The sequence below is a fragment of the Pyxicephalus adspersus genome, chromosome 5 (genome assembly GCF_032062135.1).
Source record: "Pyxicephalus adspersus chromosome 5, UCB_Pads_2.0, whole genome shotgun sequence".
NCBI classification, from domain to species: Eukaryota; Metazoa; Chordata; class Amphibia; order Anura; family Pyxicephalidae; genus Pyxicephalus; species Pyxicephalus adspersus.
Window position 1 is genome coordinate 57056027 of NC_092862.1, and position 13160 is coordinate 57069186.

Below are 13160 nucleotides of genomic sequence, written 5' to 3' on the forward strand. Positions count from 1 at the left end.
GCAAAATTTGACAGCTGGTCGGTAATCAGACAGATAAGAACAGTTATTGCAGATGGGAAATCGCCTGTCCCCTTCTGCATTCACCACCTGAATCACCAGATTGGACTTTAGTGCCACTTTTATCATGCTGTAGTCCTAGAACTAGCAGAACTGTTCAAGATAACATAGCAGAGGAATACAGCTCTAAGGCTACATACACACGTGCAATAATTGTTAGAAAACGAATGATTAACCACCGATCAACAATTATTCACGAATATTTTGAACAATCGTATTGTGCACAATTCTGTACATGGTGAAACGATAGATCAGTCAGATATAATACACCAATAACGTACACTAGATACGATCCTTTGAATGATGCAGGAAGTGGCGAGTACTGGAGAAAGTGTACTGCAGAACCATCCATAATCACTAAACGACCATAGACGCAATAGATAGTGAATGATCCTCACCCAATCAGATCCACCAGGACGGTCGTTCCTTTCCAGCTAGAATCCTCGTTCATTGGCGTCATTGTTCACTATTTTTGTTCACAATTATCGGACAACTGATCGTTAGTCGTTCGTTTCCAATGACAATTACTGCACGTGTGTACGTAGCCTAAGTTTGTGACAAGATTAGTTTTTATTTTTTTACACTTAACAGATATAACAAATTCCTTTCAATTGTATATTTTACAATAAATATTTACATTAAACATTCCAAAGGCAGCAAATAAAAGCCATTCACTGTCAAGCTTTACTTACACATAAATGATGCATCACCAGGGGTCTGTTGTGCCCTGGGCTAAAGGAAAGCAGATCTGTGACACCTAGTGTCATTTAACCTGGTAGACAACTGGTAGGAGACCAGATAAAAACAGGTCTGCCTTCTTTCATTTTTATCACTGACAGGCAATGTGTAATTACCTTATTTATTTATATGTATATTTATAACCTGGATGTAAATCATTTGGGGTGTCAGTATCCTTGGAATGCCCCATACTTTCTCAGTGACCCCCTTATACTCGGATTGGACTTCCTTGCTGCTGCATCCTAAGTTGCAACCAGTGACACTACCCAAGTATTTTTTTTTTTTTTTTTTGGGGGGGGGGGGGCTAATTAACTTACCTGCACAATTTGGAATGTGGAAGGAAACCGGAGTACCCGGAGGAATCCTATGCAAACATGTCCAAATTTCAAACCTGGGACCTAGTGCTGCAAAGGCCACTGTGCTCACTATCTGAGCAACATAGCATATTATGTAGTATTTGTATATGCACTGTGGGTGCAGGGAGTAGCGCTACTTGATTATGTTGCATTGGTCTCTTCAGCGATACAGGGCCTTGACTAGGCTGGTGCATCTTTTATATTCATCTTTTGGAGTCATTATGTGGTAGATTTGCCAGTGTTCTTTAAATTATTGTGGTAAAAGAACCAATTCTTGTTTAACTTCAATCTTTAGATAATTGATGTTATTGGGCACGTTGATATGGTGCAGATTTTTTGGATGCAAGTGCTCATGCCCAAAACCATACCACTTCCACCACCATGCTTTACAGGTAGTATAGAGACCCCAAAAAAAACAGCAAGACTAAGTTTTTTGAAAGCTTTAGAGAGCTCTTTTCATTTTGGTATGACAGCTCACCTATCCCTAACAAAGTAATATTAAAACAGGGTCCAGATATACTACAAAAAGAGGTTCATAGTTGTGCTGGTAAGCATGCATGCAGAGCTAAGTGTAGGATGCCGAGTAGTCAGACAACCTCTGGGGCTGCCAGGAACGAATGAAATCCCATGTGCAGGCTGATGGAGCAAGCACAGGAGCAGGGCAGATAAGTTTGTTTTGTTTTTTTGCACAAGGAACTTTGCCTGTCCCTACAATAAAGGACCTGCCCAGTTTCATTTTTTTTTTTATTTGTAAGGTTTAGTTCCACTGTCATGATGGTTCTGAGCAGAGCAGTAGGTTTGGTAGATGATGTCTCAGACCTCTCCCAGAACACTGCTCCCCACAGAAAGGCTTTTTCAGAAGCAACATTAACTGTAAGATATTGAATATCTTTTTCTTTTCTGAACTGACCTGTTACAACAGAAGGGAAATTCATATCAGGAAATTTGAGCAGATGAGAACATCACCTAAAATTGCTTTTAGAACTTGTAAATTTCATTGGGAATTCACTAATATAAAGAATCTCTGATTCATAGCTGCTTTGGTGAGCAAGCATGCAGCTTTCATCAGTCACCGATTTAGTGCTAGGTGCTTAGCACAAACCGTACACCACCCCATTGCTCTCCACTACAGTCACAAGGGGCTACTGTACATACAGTGATGCTGACAGGAAGACAATAGAAATTAGTTTTTAGATGCCTTGTTTTCCTTCCTTGGCACTTCCCCGCAGCAGCACATATACTTTTTCTTTCATACCAAGTTTGGTGAGGCCTTGGATCAGGTTTTATTTTTCTGCAATGCTGCATTACAGCAGCTAAGGTACGATTGTATGAATCAACCTGTAACCTTGTAGTAAATCTGTCAAAAACTGTCCTTCATTTTTTCCTAAGTAAGGTCTTGCTGTGCATCAACATTGCTGTATCACCCACATTGTACATGCTTGCAGGCTAAAATTGCCATAAATGCTAAACAAGAGGGCTCTTTTATATGTAGGACAGGCAATTACCTCCAGCAATGCCCCAATTATTGTTACTAGAATATGCAGACAACCTACAGGGACAAAGGAAAGTTTGCTTACAGTGCCAGCCCATGCCTGAACTTCTAAAACATTAGCTTTTATAATGCAAAATATCTTAGACAATGTTGTAGTCTTTTCTAGATAAGTATGTTTAATCTTTTACATTGCTTACATTCTAGCATTCAATGCCTCCCCCAATTAGGTACAGTCTACAGATAGCACACATTTTAGAAGTATTGCATTGTCAGGGCTTTATCAGAACTGATATTTGGCCAATGCATCACCCAAGTTTCCCCCCTCTCCCACTGTACTGCATTGCTAGATGTTTTCAATAGAACCTGCAAACATGGATTTTCTAAAGCAAACTGCATTAAGTATTGTGGTAATAAATGGTCATTTTTAGCTGGATCAAGCCAATTGCATGTCTGTTCTTATGAGGGGCAGTACAGCAGTAGTCAGCTCATCATGTAAATGGCTGGATTAAATCAGTTTACCAATAGATCTAAGGGAATACTTTCCATGTTTACACCATAACAGCACAACCAAAAACAAAAAAAAACAATGAACACTAGCGGAACATTTAGCATGCTAATATGTATACAAACTGAGCTGAGTGTATAGGCACTTTAACTTGAACAGAGCCCTGCTATAATATTTATAATTTACTGTTTTTTTCCCCTTTAATTATTGGTAAGACTAAAAATAATTACCTTAGTCCAGAAAGCAAGTGGGAAATGAGAATCAACGTTTTCTCCCACATTGCTTGTAAATTGCCCATTTCAGAGCTGAGTGGAAGTGAAAAATTAAACAGTGCAAAAACTCAGCTGTTAACATAATGTCTTTCAGAGACTTAAGCTAGACATACACCAAGAGCTGTACTATAAATTCTTCACCTTTTAATTGTAATTGTTCACAGCAGTTTGGGTATATTGAGACCTGCTTCTGATAAACGTGGCTGTTAAATGCTCCTTACTTACGTTTGCAAAAGCTTGTACAGGATTTAGGCAAAGGCAAGTCTATGGAGGTGTTTGTATGGCTAAATGACCCTAGAAAAGCTGGATGAAGCTTCTGAACAAACGCTTAAAAAAGTCTGAAGCCAGCACAAAAAACAGACCCATTCATTTTTATTTAAACTTTTTTTTCAAGGCTTTTGTAAGTGTTTGCAGGCTGTAAAAACTCTTAGAAAACTCTGGGGGGAAAAAAAAAAAAAAAAAACAGGCCTGGCGAACAAGCCCTTTCAATGCATATTACTACTAGGTCTCATTCTGCCACCTTGTGGTCTCCAAAGAGAATAGCCATCACAATAGTAAAAGTATCTTCTATACTGCTGAATATTGGCCACATCACTTTAATTCTAAATAGACCCCAAGGGATTTTTAATAGAATATTTTACAAAAATGTTGAATCTATCAAAAATATTCATGATCGGTTTTTGGCATAAATATGTTCAAAAATCTGACAGGTCATTTGTTTAGCGGTTAACAATCGTTTAAAAAAATCGAAACCACATTTCATGTCAAGATCAATATTTTAATTTTATATACCCCGATTTAAATTATTGTAATATCAATCAAAAAGTGAACAAGTGTTTGGCACATTAAATATTTGTAGTTAGAGGGATCAATTTCAGTTAAAAATAACATTATGAGGAGATCAGATCACAAGTCACACCTATCCTCAGGTCAGTAACATTAAATCCATTTCAGTTCAGCCCATCACCAACACCCCTGGAGGTTCACCATCATGCAGCCTGGGCTGACAGCACACCACAACTGTGAGGTTATTACACGACTACCCATCAAGTCCAGGACAGCCTACCGCTGACAAGAAAGGAGAGATCCTGTGATATCCCTAGACTGATTAGACAACTTCTGTGAAAAAAGTGGCTGTGTATAATAATCCCATCATTCCTCCCCATAGTGCCTATTTAGAAATGAAAACCACAGCCACATATTCAGAATTAACCTCATTTTATTTAATTTTTCAATGTAATCCAATTTCCAAACAAAAGCTAGATACAAATTTAAACCAGGTAAGCACTAGTATTAGGCAAAGGGAGCAGGCCTATAAAAGTTTAATCAAAAAGGTACTGAAACCTTTTAGCAGAGCCTTCTCTCTGAACAATACAGTAGTCAACCTTAATTTCATTGCACAAAATAAAGTTCTCCTGTGATCCAACTTAGCACGGTTCTGCTTTCCTTTCACACAGTTTGCAACTGCTTTAAAAAAAAAAAAAACTACGTTTTCAGAACCCACCATGGGTTTCCTGTTCTAAAAGTATTACTTTATTTTAGAAAAGTAATACCTGCACAATCACCAGCAGTTTCAGGTCTCAATTCCTCCATCCAGAAACATATGGTTTCCACAGTGCTCAAGTACTTTATGTAATATAGCTACTGCAGACTGCTAAGCTATATTATTGTAAATGCACCCTCATTAGGAAATGCAGATAGGTATGCAGCAACTGCAGAGAGATCAGATTTTTAAGTGCCTGTACACTATGTCTCATCCCCTGTAAAAGGAACTAGGATATGAAAGCAAATGCTGAATTATCAGGATTTCTTTACATATATCTTTCCAGAACCTGTCTTCATTTCACTGCATCAAATCCTTGCTTCACTGAAGCGATTCAGACAGTGCTTTCATAGTGAGTAAAGCAGTGTAGCTTCTATACTTGTTACATTCATGTTTCACCCTCAATACTGCAAGTCTAACTCTCTAAACTTTGATAGGGGATATGACCAGTGCAAATGGGAAGACCACCAAAACAAATCATACCTTGTGCTTTCTGATACATTTGATTCAGTGTGCCAGAGTCCCATCAATTCACATTTTATGAGGCTAAAGCAAAGATGTTTCAGAACATCCTCTTTTTCACAAGGTCCATGCACAACAAATCAAAAATGAAAATTAAAGAAAAAAAAAATTGAAACAAAAAGTCCAGATGCAAAATGATGAAGAAAAAAAAAATATCCAGCATGAAGGTTCACAACATACACAATTTTTCTGAGCGCGAGTCCATATTCTTCTGGAATCTGGAGAAGAAAAATAAAATTGCCGCTAAGATCTGATCTTCCCAGTTTGGCTGGTCACACCCTTACTCGGGCATGTAAGGGCGGAGGTGATCCTCAACAGTGCCAACCGCCCAATGGGTGAGCTGTTCCTGTGGCAGGTAGAGGCAGATGCTGCATAACTTGAAGATTGTGGCTTTGCTTTTAGGAGTCTGCAATACAGAAAGACAACAGGTAAAGACCTGGCACATGGATGTGCTTATAAATAAACCACACAAAAAGGTAGATCAATGTTTAGACAAAACACTAATAAAGGAGACTTTTTCAAGTCACTGACCCAGAAAAAGTACCAAGATATGTACTTGACAGATTAGTGACTGAAATATTTAGGCCAGTGAGCCAACCAATCAGCATTAATAATGGGTAAATACCAGCAGTCAATATTTATTTTACTAGGACTTCTCAAAAACCACAAATAGGTTTTAAAAGTACAAATATATTTATAACTCATCTGTATTCGGATATGGGTATTACTTATAATAAATGCGTTAACATAAAAATGGTTGATTAACTGTGCACATAAAAGGTTTGGGACATCAGTAACAATAATGTACACAAAAATGTAATTTACTTAGCAAAACTGTAATTACCTGCAAGTGCTGTCTATCGATGAAGAGGAACACTGACTGGCTAGGATTGTTCAAAACAATTCCAGTCTTGTCCTTCCGGCTCAGTACGTGCAGAAGATGTTTTTCATAATCACCATGATGAAATTCAAACTTGGCCTTAAAAGTGGGGAAAAAGCAGACAACTGCTTTAAAGGCTGTACAACTAAACATCCCAAAAGTATTTCATTCTATGCAGAATTATTATATCAAATTTAAAATACATGTCATCCTGTAAAACTGCTAAACAGGCTTCATTAAAAAACACAAAGTCAAGGATTGGCCAATTATCTTTAAAAGGACCACAGGGGCATCTCCGAGTCCCTAACTCAGAAAAAAGTTCAGACATTTTTTAACCCGAGCAGCTAAAGGTACAGTTCAGAGGGCCTTGCAGAAATCGGATTGTGTCCAACTACAATTTAAACCCTGTCAATACAAAATCATCTGTACAGAATCACATAAAAACCCATTTAACATTACTTTTAGTCAACGGAACAAAACATATGTTGCAATGGGACTGAAGTAAAACCGTTTCTTCTGAATAAAGGCGATTATTGGCTATCGGTGTCAAAGAACACCCAACATTCTAGAGGCTTAGACATTTACACAAACACTGGAGCATACAGTATATTCCTTTTAGATTTAATACCTTCCAATGCAAATTATCAGACAGCCCTACTTACCAAAACAGGCCTAAAGGGCTCGTCCGATCCCTTCCATCTTGAAAACAGAAGACAAACAATCTTCTCTATATCATTCCGAGGCCAAAGAATAAAGTCCATCTCTTGAGTACACCCAATAACATCCTATAAGACAATAGAGATATCATGTAAACTAATTGTTTGTAATAGGCATAATATAATGTGCTAACTAAAATTCATTGGCTCTGACTCTACAGGCCTGGAATAACAGTTCCCACACTTACCCCGGTACACATTCAGCCATACAGGCATTTACATTAGCTGCAATGCTGAAGTACAAAGATTTATGGATTGGAGCAGAAGTTTGTGTTGCTTATCATAGTAGCAGCCAGTCAGACAGTCTTTAGTGGGATAATTATGTGATAAAGGCTGCAATTAATTGTATTTTAACCTGCCACTGAGATCATAGGCAGTGAAAACCTCAGTATATTTATGATGTTCTCTCTATTAAAAATGTGGTGATAATCACGAGGAGACACTACCTCAATGAACATCTAGATAATTGTTGAAAGCAAAATGATGAATCAATAAGGATGCAAATGGGAGAATTCCTTAACCACCTGGGCGTTACACTGATGTCTAGATTTCTGTTCCAAAAGCGTCACAGGTTTTCATGAAATTTTTTTTTTTTAAATTGTAGACCTGTAACTTACAGAAATATGTCCAAATAGGGGTCTAGTAGATATAATGAATATAAAAAATGTTTGAAACACACAATCATGTAAAAAAAAAAAATTACTTTTAATAAAATTAAAGGAAAAACACAAAAATCAGCTTAAACAAGAATACATAAATAAATGAAAAGTACTGAAAATGCGATAATTCGGTATACTGTATAGTAATATATTTTTCTAAAACACCTCCCTAGTGTCCAACGTCACATACCTATAGACAAAACCACATAAATATATTTTCTATTATTTTGTATTGGATTGGATACAGGACTTTGTATTCAATCCAATACAAAATGTTTGAATGAGTTTCAATTTGAATTTCCCGCACACGCGCCGACGTCATCGCGCACGCACGCAGGGAGAAGCCGGCCGGCTTTTTTTTCCTCCGCCGGCCGGCATCTTAACGGTCCCGCTGGTATAGGAGAAGGCACCCGACGCTGGAGAGGGAGAGGCACAGCGGGACCAGGTAAGTGAGGATTTTAATGTAGGGAGAAAAGTTCGGGGTTAACGATAATTGCAACTTTTTTTAGTACGGAAAAGTGCAGGCTTAACGGTTGGGAGGTTAAGTTCTACACGGGTGAATTGGATGGAATCAACAGATTTTTGGAAAATATATGGCTATTAAATTAGCATGAAGTCATGTCTTTCTGATGAAGCCAAAAAGTGAAATGTGTAAAGGACAAACTTTAAAGCAGAAACACTTTGTGACAGTCTTAGATATATGAATGATGGTATCTAAATAGGATCTACAGAAATGTTTATTTTAATATATTTTAAGTGTAAATGAAAAAAGACATCATTTAATATGGAGTAAGTTTCTTTATGGTACCTAAAAAAATCCCATTTTGAAATAAAGTTAAAAATTGTTATTTGAGGGATGAGGCACCTAGACTATATTTGCCACCCAGGTAATATAAAGTTGCCAATTGGCAAAAGAATGAAAGTGTAAAAATAAAGTCACACGGCTGCCTTGAGGAGTGCAGATAGACCAGCAAGTGTCAGGTGTCCTACAATACTTTCATACACTCTACAATACAATGATAAAGAAATATAAACTGGAAAAGACTCTCCAACAAAAATAAGCTTAACCCTTTACCCTCCGCATGGACTGATAGCGCGGTGCATGAAGCTGTACAACATCCTTCTGCAGAAGCTCAAGGGAACTTTCCAAGGAATAGCTGGAATCCCGCACACCTTTCAGTATATTTTCTTCATAATTGTTAGTCATAACTGGTATAACATCAGCCACTTCGAACAGAGCTGACTTCTTTTTCTAAAGAGAAAAAAAAAAGTTACAAAATCATTATCACTAAACAAAGTGCAAAACATCCAATGTTGTCACAGATCAACACAAATCTAAAACATGAGAATTATGGAATCGCCTATTTTATTCAGCTACAGACCTACTGAGAGAGATAACATGACCGTCTATTCGGGGAAAGGGCCAAGAAGTCATGAATAGGAGAAAAGACAATGTTTCCCTGATGAGGATCCTCAAAAGGTCTTTTGCTGACTGTCACAAGACATTCATTACTGCCAACTGTGAAGTTGGCAAGATTTGTCAAATTCTTGGCAAGTTAGGTCCCAGTAAAGTAAAAAAAAGGTCACAATTTTTTGGGATAATACCAAACAAGACTTATTATACCTTAAACGGGAACTAAACTCAAAATCCCCCAAAACACAAAAAATACACGTAACCTTCAATTCCTTACCTTACCTTAAAAACTCCCTGGCAATTCTGAGTGTGGCTCGGGGTTACCGCTTTTGGTACTAAAAATTAACCCCAAGCCACACTCGGGAACACCACCAGGGAGGTTAAACATTTTAAGTGGAAACGTCAAGCAATTATTTAAACTGCCAGTTCTTAAGAATACAGCTTGCCTGGTGATGGGATCCTCTGCCTTAGTAGAGTAATACTTGGAATCACTGATCCAGAATATACAGCTCAGGGGCTCAGCTATCTGCATGCTCGTGTCATGTGGGACTGAAACAATGGCCAGTCTAGATCCACTTTACAACCGAGAAGGCTCCCTAAGTATTTACCACATCTCACGATCTGTAACATATAAAAGTGGAGCTCAAGGCAAAATCAGAACTGCCAAATGATGCAGTCAGTAGCATTAAGTTTTTTTTCTCTGTGCATGCTCAGTAACCCTTATATTACCTGTTGATCCTGCCAGTATCATTTTTTTAACAGATTCAACAAAAGTGACTGTTAAGAGTGTTGGTGTAAGTGCTGAGGTCACCCAGAGTTTGGATTTGTTTTGATCACTTCTATAAACTCCATTCAACACTCCCTGGGCGCAGCTCTCCAAGGGTGGCTACATTCCTTCCTCATAGATATAGTGCAAGGAGTGTAGCCACCCCTAGACAGGAGTTACTGGCCGGATCACTGAGTAAAAATGAAACACTTATTGGTGAGCTGTTCTATATTTACCAAGTTGTATCCTTCTACCTCCTAAAGCCAGTAAAAGGTACTATTGGTTACCTTTGCCTAGCGCTACCCCTGAATCTCACCTTGTCTTTGAACACAAAGGCGACATACATCTTGAAGTCAAACTGGTCAGCCAGAGACTCTTTCTTCTTCCTCAGCTGGGAGCGCAGCCTGTTTAGAGCCTGCTTCTTGCGGGAGTTGGGGTCCCCCATGGTCTATGTGATTTGTACTCAATATTATGCCTGGTGCTAACGCCTAAGAATCTTTGTCACCAATTTTGTTGGTTTTCTTTGTGTGCAGGTAGGACACCAGTTCAACAGAAACAAGCCATGTTACCCTAACTCAAACAGGTGGCTGCAAGCCAATTCTCTACTTAGGCAACGTGTGACAGGCCTGACCTACTACCAGGGTCAAGGAATAGAAGGCTGTACAACTAGGACAGAAAGTGCGGTTTTCTGATGAAACTAAAATAGGCATCATATACACATAAAACGGCAACCAAAAACACATCTGTTAATAATGCTAGGGGTATGAGGATGAAAAAATGAAGATGTTCCTGCTATCGGCCTGTACCATAAAATCAAAAGCCATCCCGCCTAGGCATGTTATTGAAGCCTTCTGGCTCACCAAAAAAGGGGAACAAAGGTAAAGATTGGCCAGTTCCAAGACTGCATTATCTAAAGTGATGACAGATCTGTACTTCAAGAGACCCCTTTCCTTTCCTGTTACCTCTACAGTGCAAAAATAGATTATATATCTGTGTAACAGGTGGGGGTGGGTTGTTCACAGCACAGGTTGAGGCGCCCCACAATGCTGGGCAAAAGGGCAGACCGTGCGCCCATGTGTGCAAGTAGCTGACACCCCCTGGGGAGGGACACCATGATGCCTGGGGCAGGGAGGGGGCAATTCAGCCTTGAAGAAGGGGGTGGGGAGACCTATCTGCCCTGTTATAAACCTACAATGTGCAATCACAGGGTCAGCGATAGGGGGTTGAGGCGATCATCGCAGAAAGAGACACGACCAGTTCCGGGTGTCAGGGAGGAGATAATGATCGGGGTTCGGGAGGGGGATCTGGTGTCCTAGCCGGTCATGTCTACGAGGTGTCTGCTGGAGGCTGAGTGCAGATGTCAGGACGCCGGATCAGCTGTTTGTGCGGGGGGAGGCTGGTAAGGGTGACAACTCCGGGAGGATCCATGTCAAGAAAACACCAGGGACCCCAACGGACCCCTCTGCACGTGAGCTGCACTGCTCATCGGGCTGCGCACCCTACTACACCCCGACCCACCCATAGTCCGGAGCGGGGGGTCGCGCTGTGACAGGGGAAGGAGGCGGCGAGGAGGTGCGGGCGAGGGCCTTGGTTCCACGCACTTGTCAAATAACGCCAAATACGGCAGTGACAGAGCTAGCGGCGGGAACCCCCAGCCCGTCTCCGTGCCAGTTCGCGAGGTAGGAAGCCCAGGCTGATAGCCGGCCAAACCACCACACCAGCGCCTGCTCAACACAAAAACAGCCAGCGCACACAGAAGGAGAAAATGGCCGCTGCTGCGTCACCTCCTGGCATCTCCAGCCAGGGACCTTTTGGAACAAACTATTCAATACAGGGGGGAAGGGGGTGATGTATAAATAGGACGCTACTTTGTCTTCGTATGGGTCAGTTCTTCATACTTATTCTAGCAGGAACTATCACCCGAAAATCAGAATAGCTGTAACACCAGACCACGCTTAGCAGGTTCTCAGGAAACCACCAATTACCACAGCCATCGCCCCCTAATCAGAATGGATGAGCTCAGAGGGGAGAATCCACCCACAGGCTAGGGTGTGCGCTCATCTCCAATGACGTCTTATTTATCACCGAACTTTATTAGGATGATATAAATGCTGACATACACAGCCATATTTATATAGGAAGTGCTGGAACATCAGAACAAAACAATGCAGCATAAGAAAAGGGGATCAGCCTCTGTATTTCACTTTGATTTAGAAATAGATGAAATAGAATTTCCTCCGGAAAAAGTTTTAAAATAGTGCTTACAAGAACAAAGGTTTTCTGACAACCCTTTGATCTTCATAGTATTGAATTGTTGTCAAACCTTCATCAGCTACAATTCCTGAAGTTTCTTCAGGCCACAATCTCAACAACAGTGTAAATATTAGAATGCAAAGAATAAAACAAGCAAACCCCCATTAATTTGCAGCCAGAGCTTCTTTTAAACTTTTTTTTTTTATTTAACAGTAATGTGTCATTTTAAATTCACCGAAACATTCCTTGGTGAAACATCAATTACTGCCTTTAAAATGCATGGACCTGGAAGATTCTCCTCCAAGAAATGTTTCAGTGAATGTCATTTTTACTACTTTATAAACCCCTTAAAGTGTAAGTGTCTGCGTTCCCCTGCCAGGAAGTCTGTTGTTTGCTGAACTTCTTTTACCAGCCCAAGCTGTTTAGCAATTAGAAGATTGTAAAGAATAATAACAAGCTGCTCCAATTGCTTGAAGTGGAATAAACAATCCTTTTAAAAATTTGCGACCAGGCAGGGCTTTATTGCAGAAAAATCATCACAAAGGTGGAAGCAGCTGAGTGGCTGGCAGGGTACCAACAGCTGAAATCTGCCCAGGAATCGCTGTTCCCACTGGAACAAAGGAGCCCTAAGACAGAAAGTGTGTTACTGGTCAGATACTGGATGAAAAAAAGAAATCTAATGCAGCCACCCCATCCAAGCACAGGCATGCAGAAATATATTACATTTTTGTTCCCGGGTTTGGATACACATTAACTTAAAGTGAACTTAAAATAAAAAATCACACTTACCTTTACTTTTGTAGCTCCCTCGATTCTGTGGAAGATGTTTTCAATTGGGTCCTGTGCCGTCCTGAAATCCTCCTTCGTCCTTGTGCAGAGGAAGCGCTGTCATTTTGCACTGTCTTTTATTATTATTAATATTAATAAACAGGATGTATATAGCACCAACATATTACGCAGCGCTGTACAATAAAAAGGGGTTACAAA

The 13160-nt window shown here is 39.8% G+C and overlaps 1 protein-coding gene across 1 annotated transcript; it reads right to left on the minus strand.

Moving 5' to 3' along the window:
- Positions 1 to 4177: 4177 nt before the first annotated feature.
- On the minus strand, positions 4178 to 11712 carry C5H6orf62 (chromosome 5 C6orf62 homolog). The gene is made up of 5 exons (XM_072411599.1): positions 10237 to 11712; positions 8816 to 8992; positions 7028 to 7150; positions 6330 to 6464; positions 4178 to 5891 (listed from the first exon to the last, which is right to left on the minus strand). Exons 1-5 carry the CDS (start codon positions 10363 to 10365, stop codon positions 5766 to 5768), a joined length of 690 nt encoding a protein of 229 aa, XP_072267700.1. The 5' UTR covers positions 10366 to 11712; the 3' UTR covers positions 4178 to 5765.
- Between the last annotated feature and the right edge of the window lie 1448 nt (positions 11713 to 13160).

What these genes read in the sequence shown, in the direction of transcription:
- C5H6orf62 (XM_072411599.1), bottom strand. Translation starts at nt 10,365, where the DNA reads ATGGGGGACCCCAACTCCCGCAAGAAGCAGGCTCTAAACAGGCTGCGC. An exon ending in AGCCCTTTAGGCCTGTTTTG is followed by an intron (nt 6,465 to 7,027) that starts GTAAGTAGGGCT and finishes CCCACTTTTAAG; the next exon opens with GCCAAGTTTGAATTTCATCA. An exon ending in TCGATAGACAGCACTTGCAG is followed by an intron (nt 5,892 to 6,329) that starts GTAATTACAGTT and finishes TCTGTATTGCAG; the next exon opens with ACTCCTAAAAGCAAAGCCAC.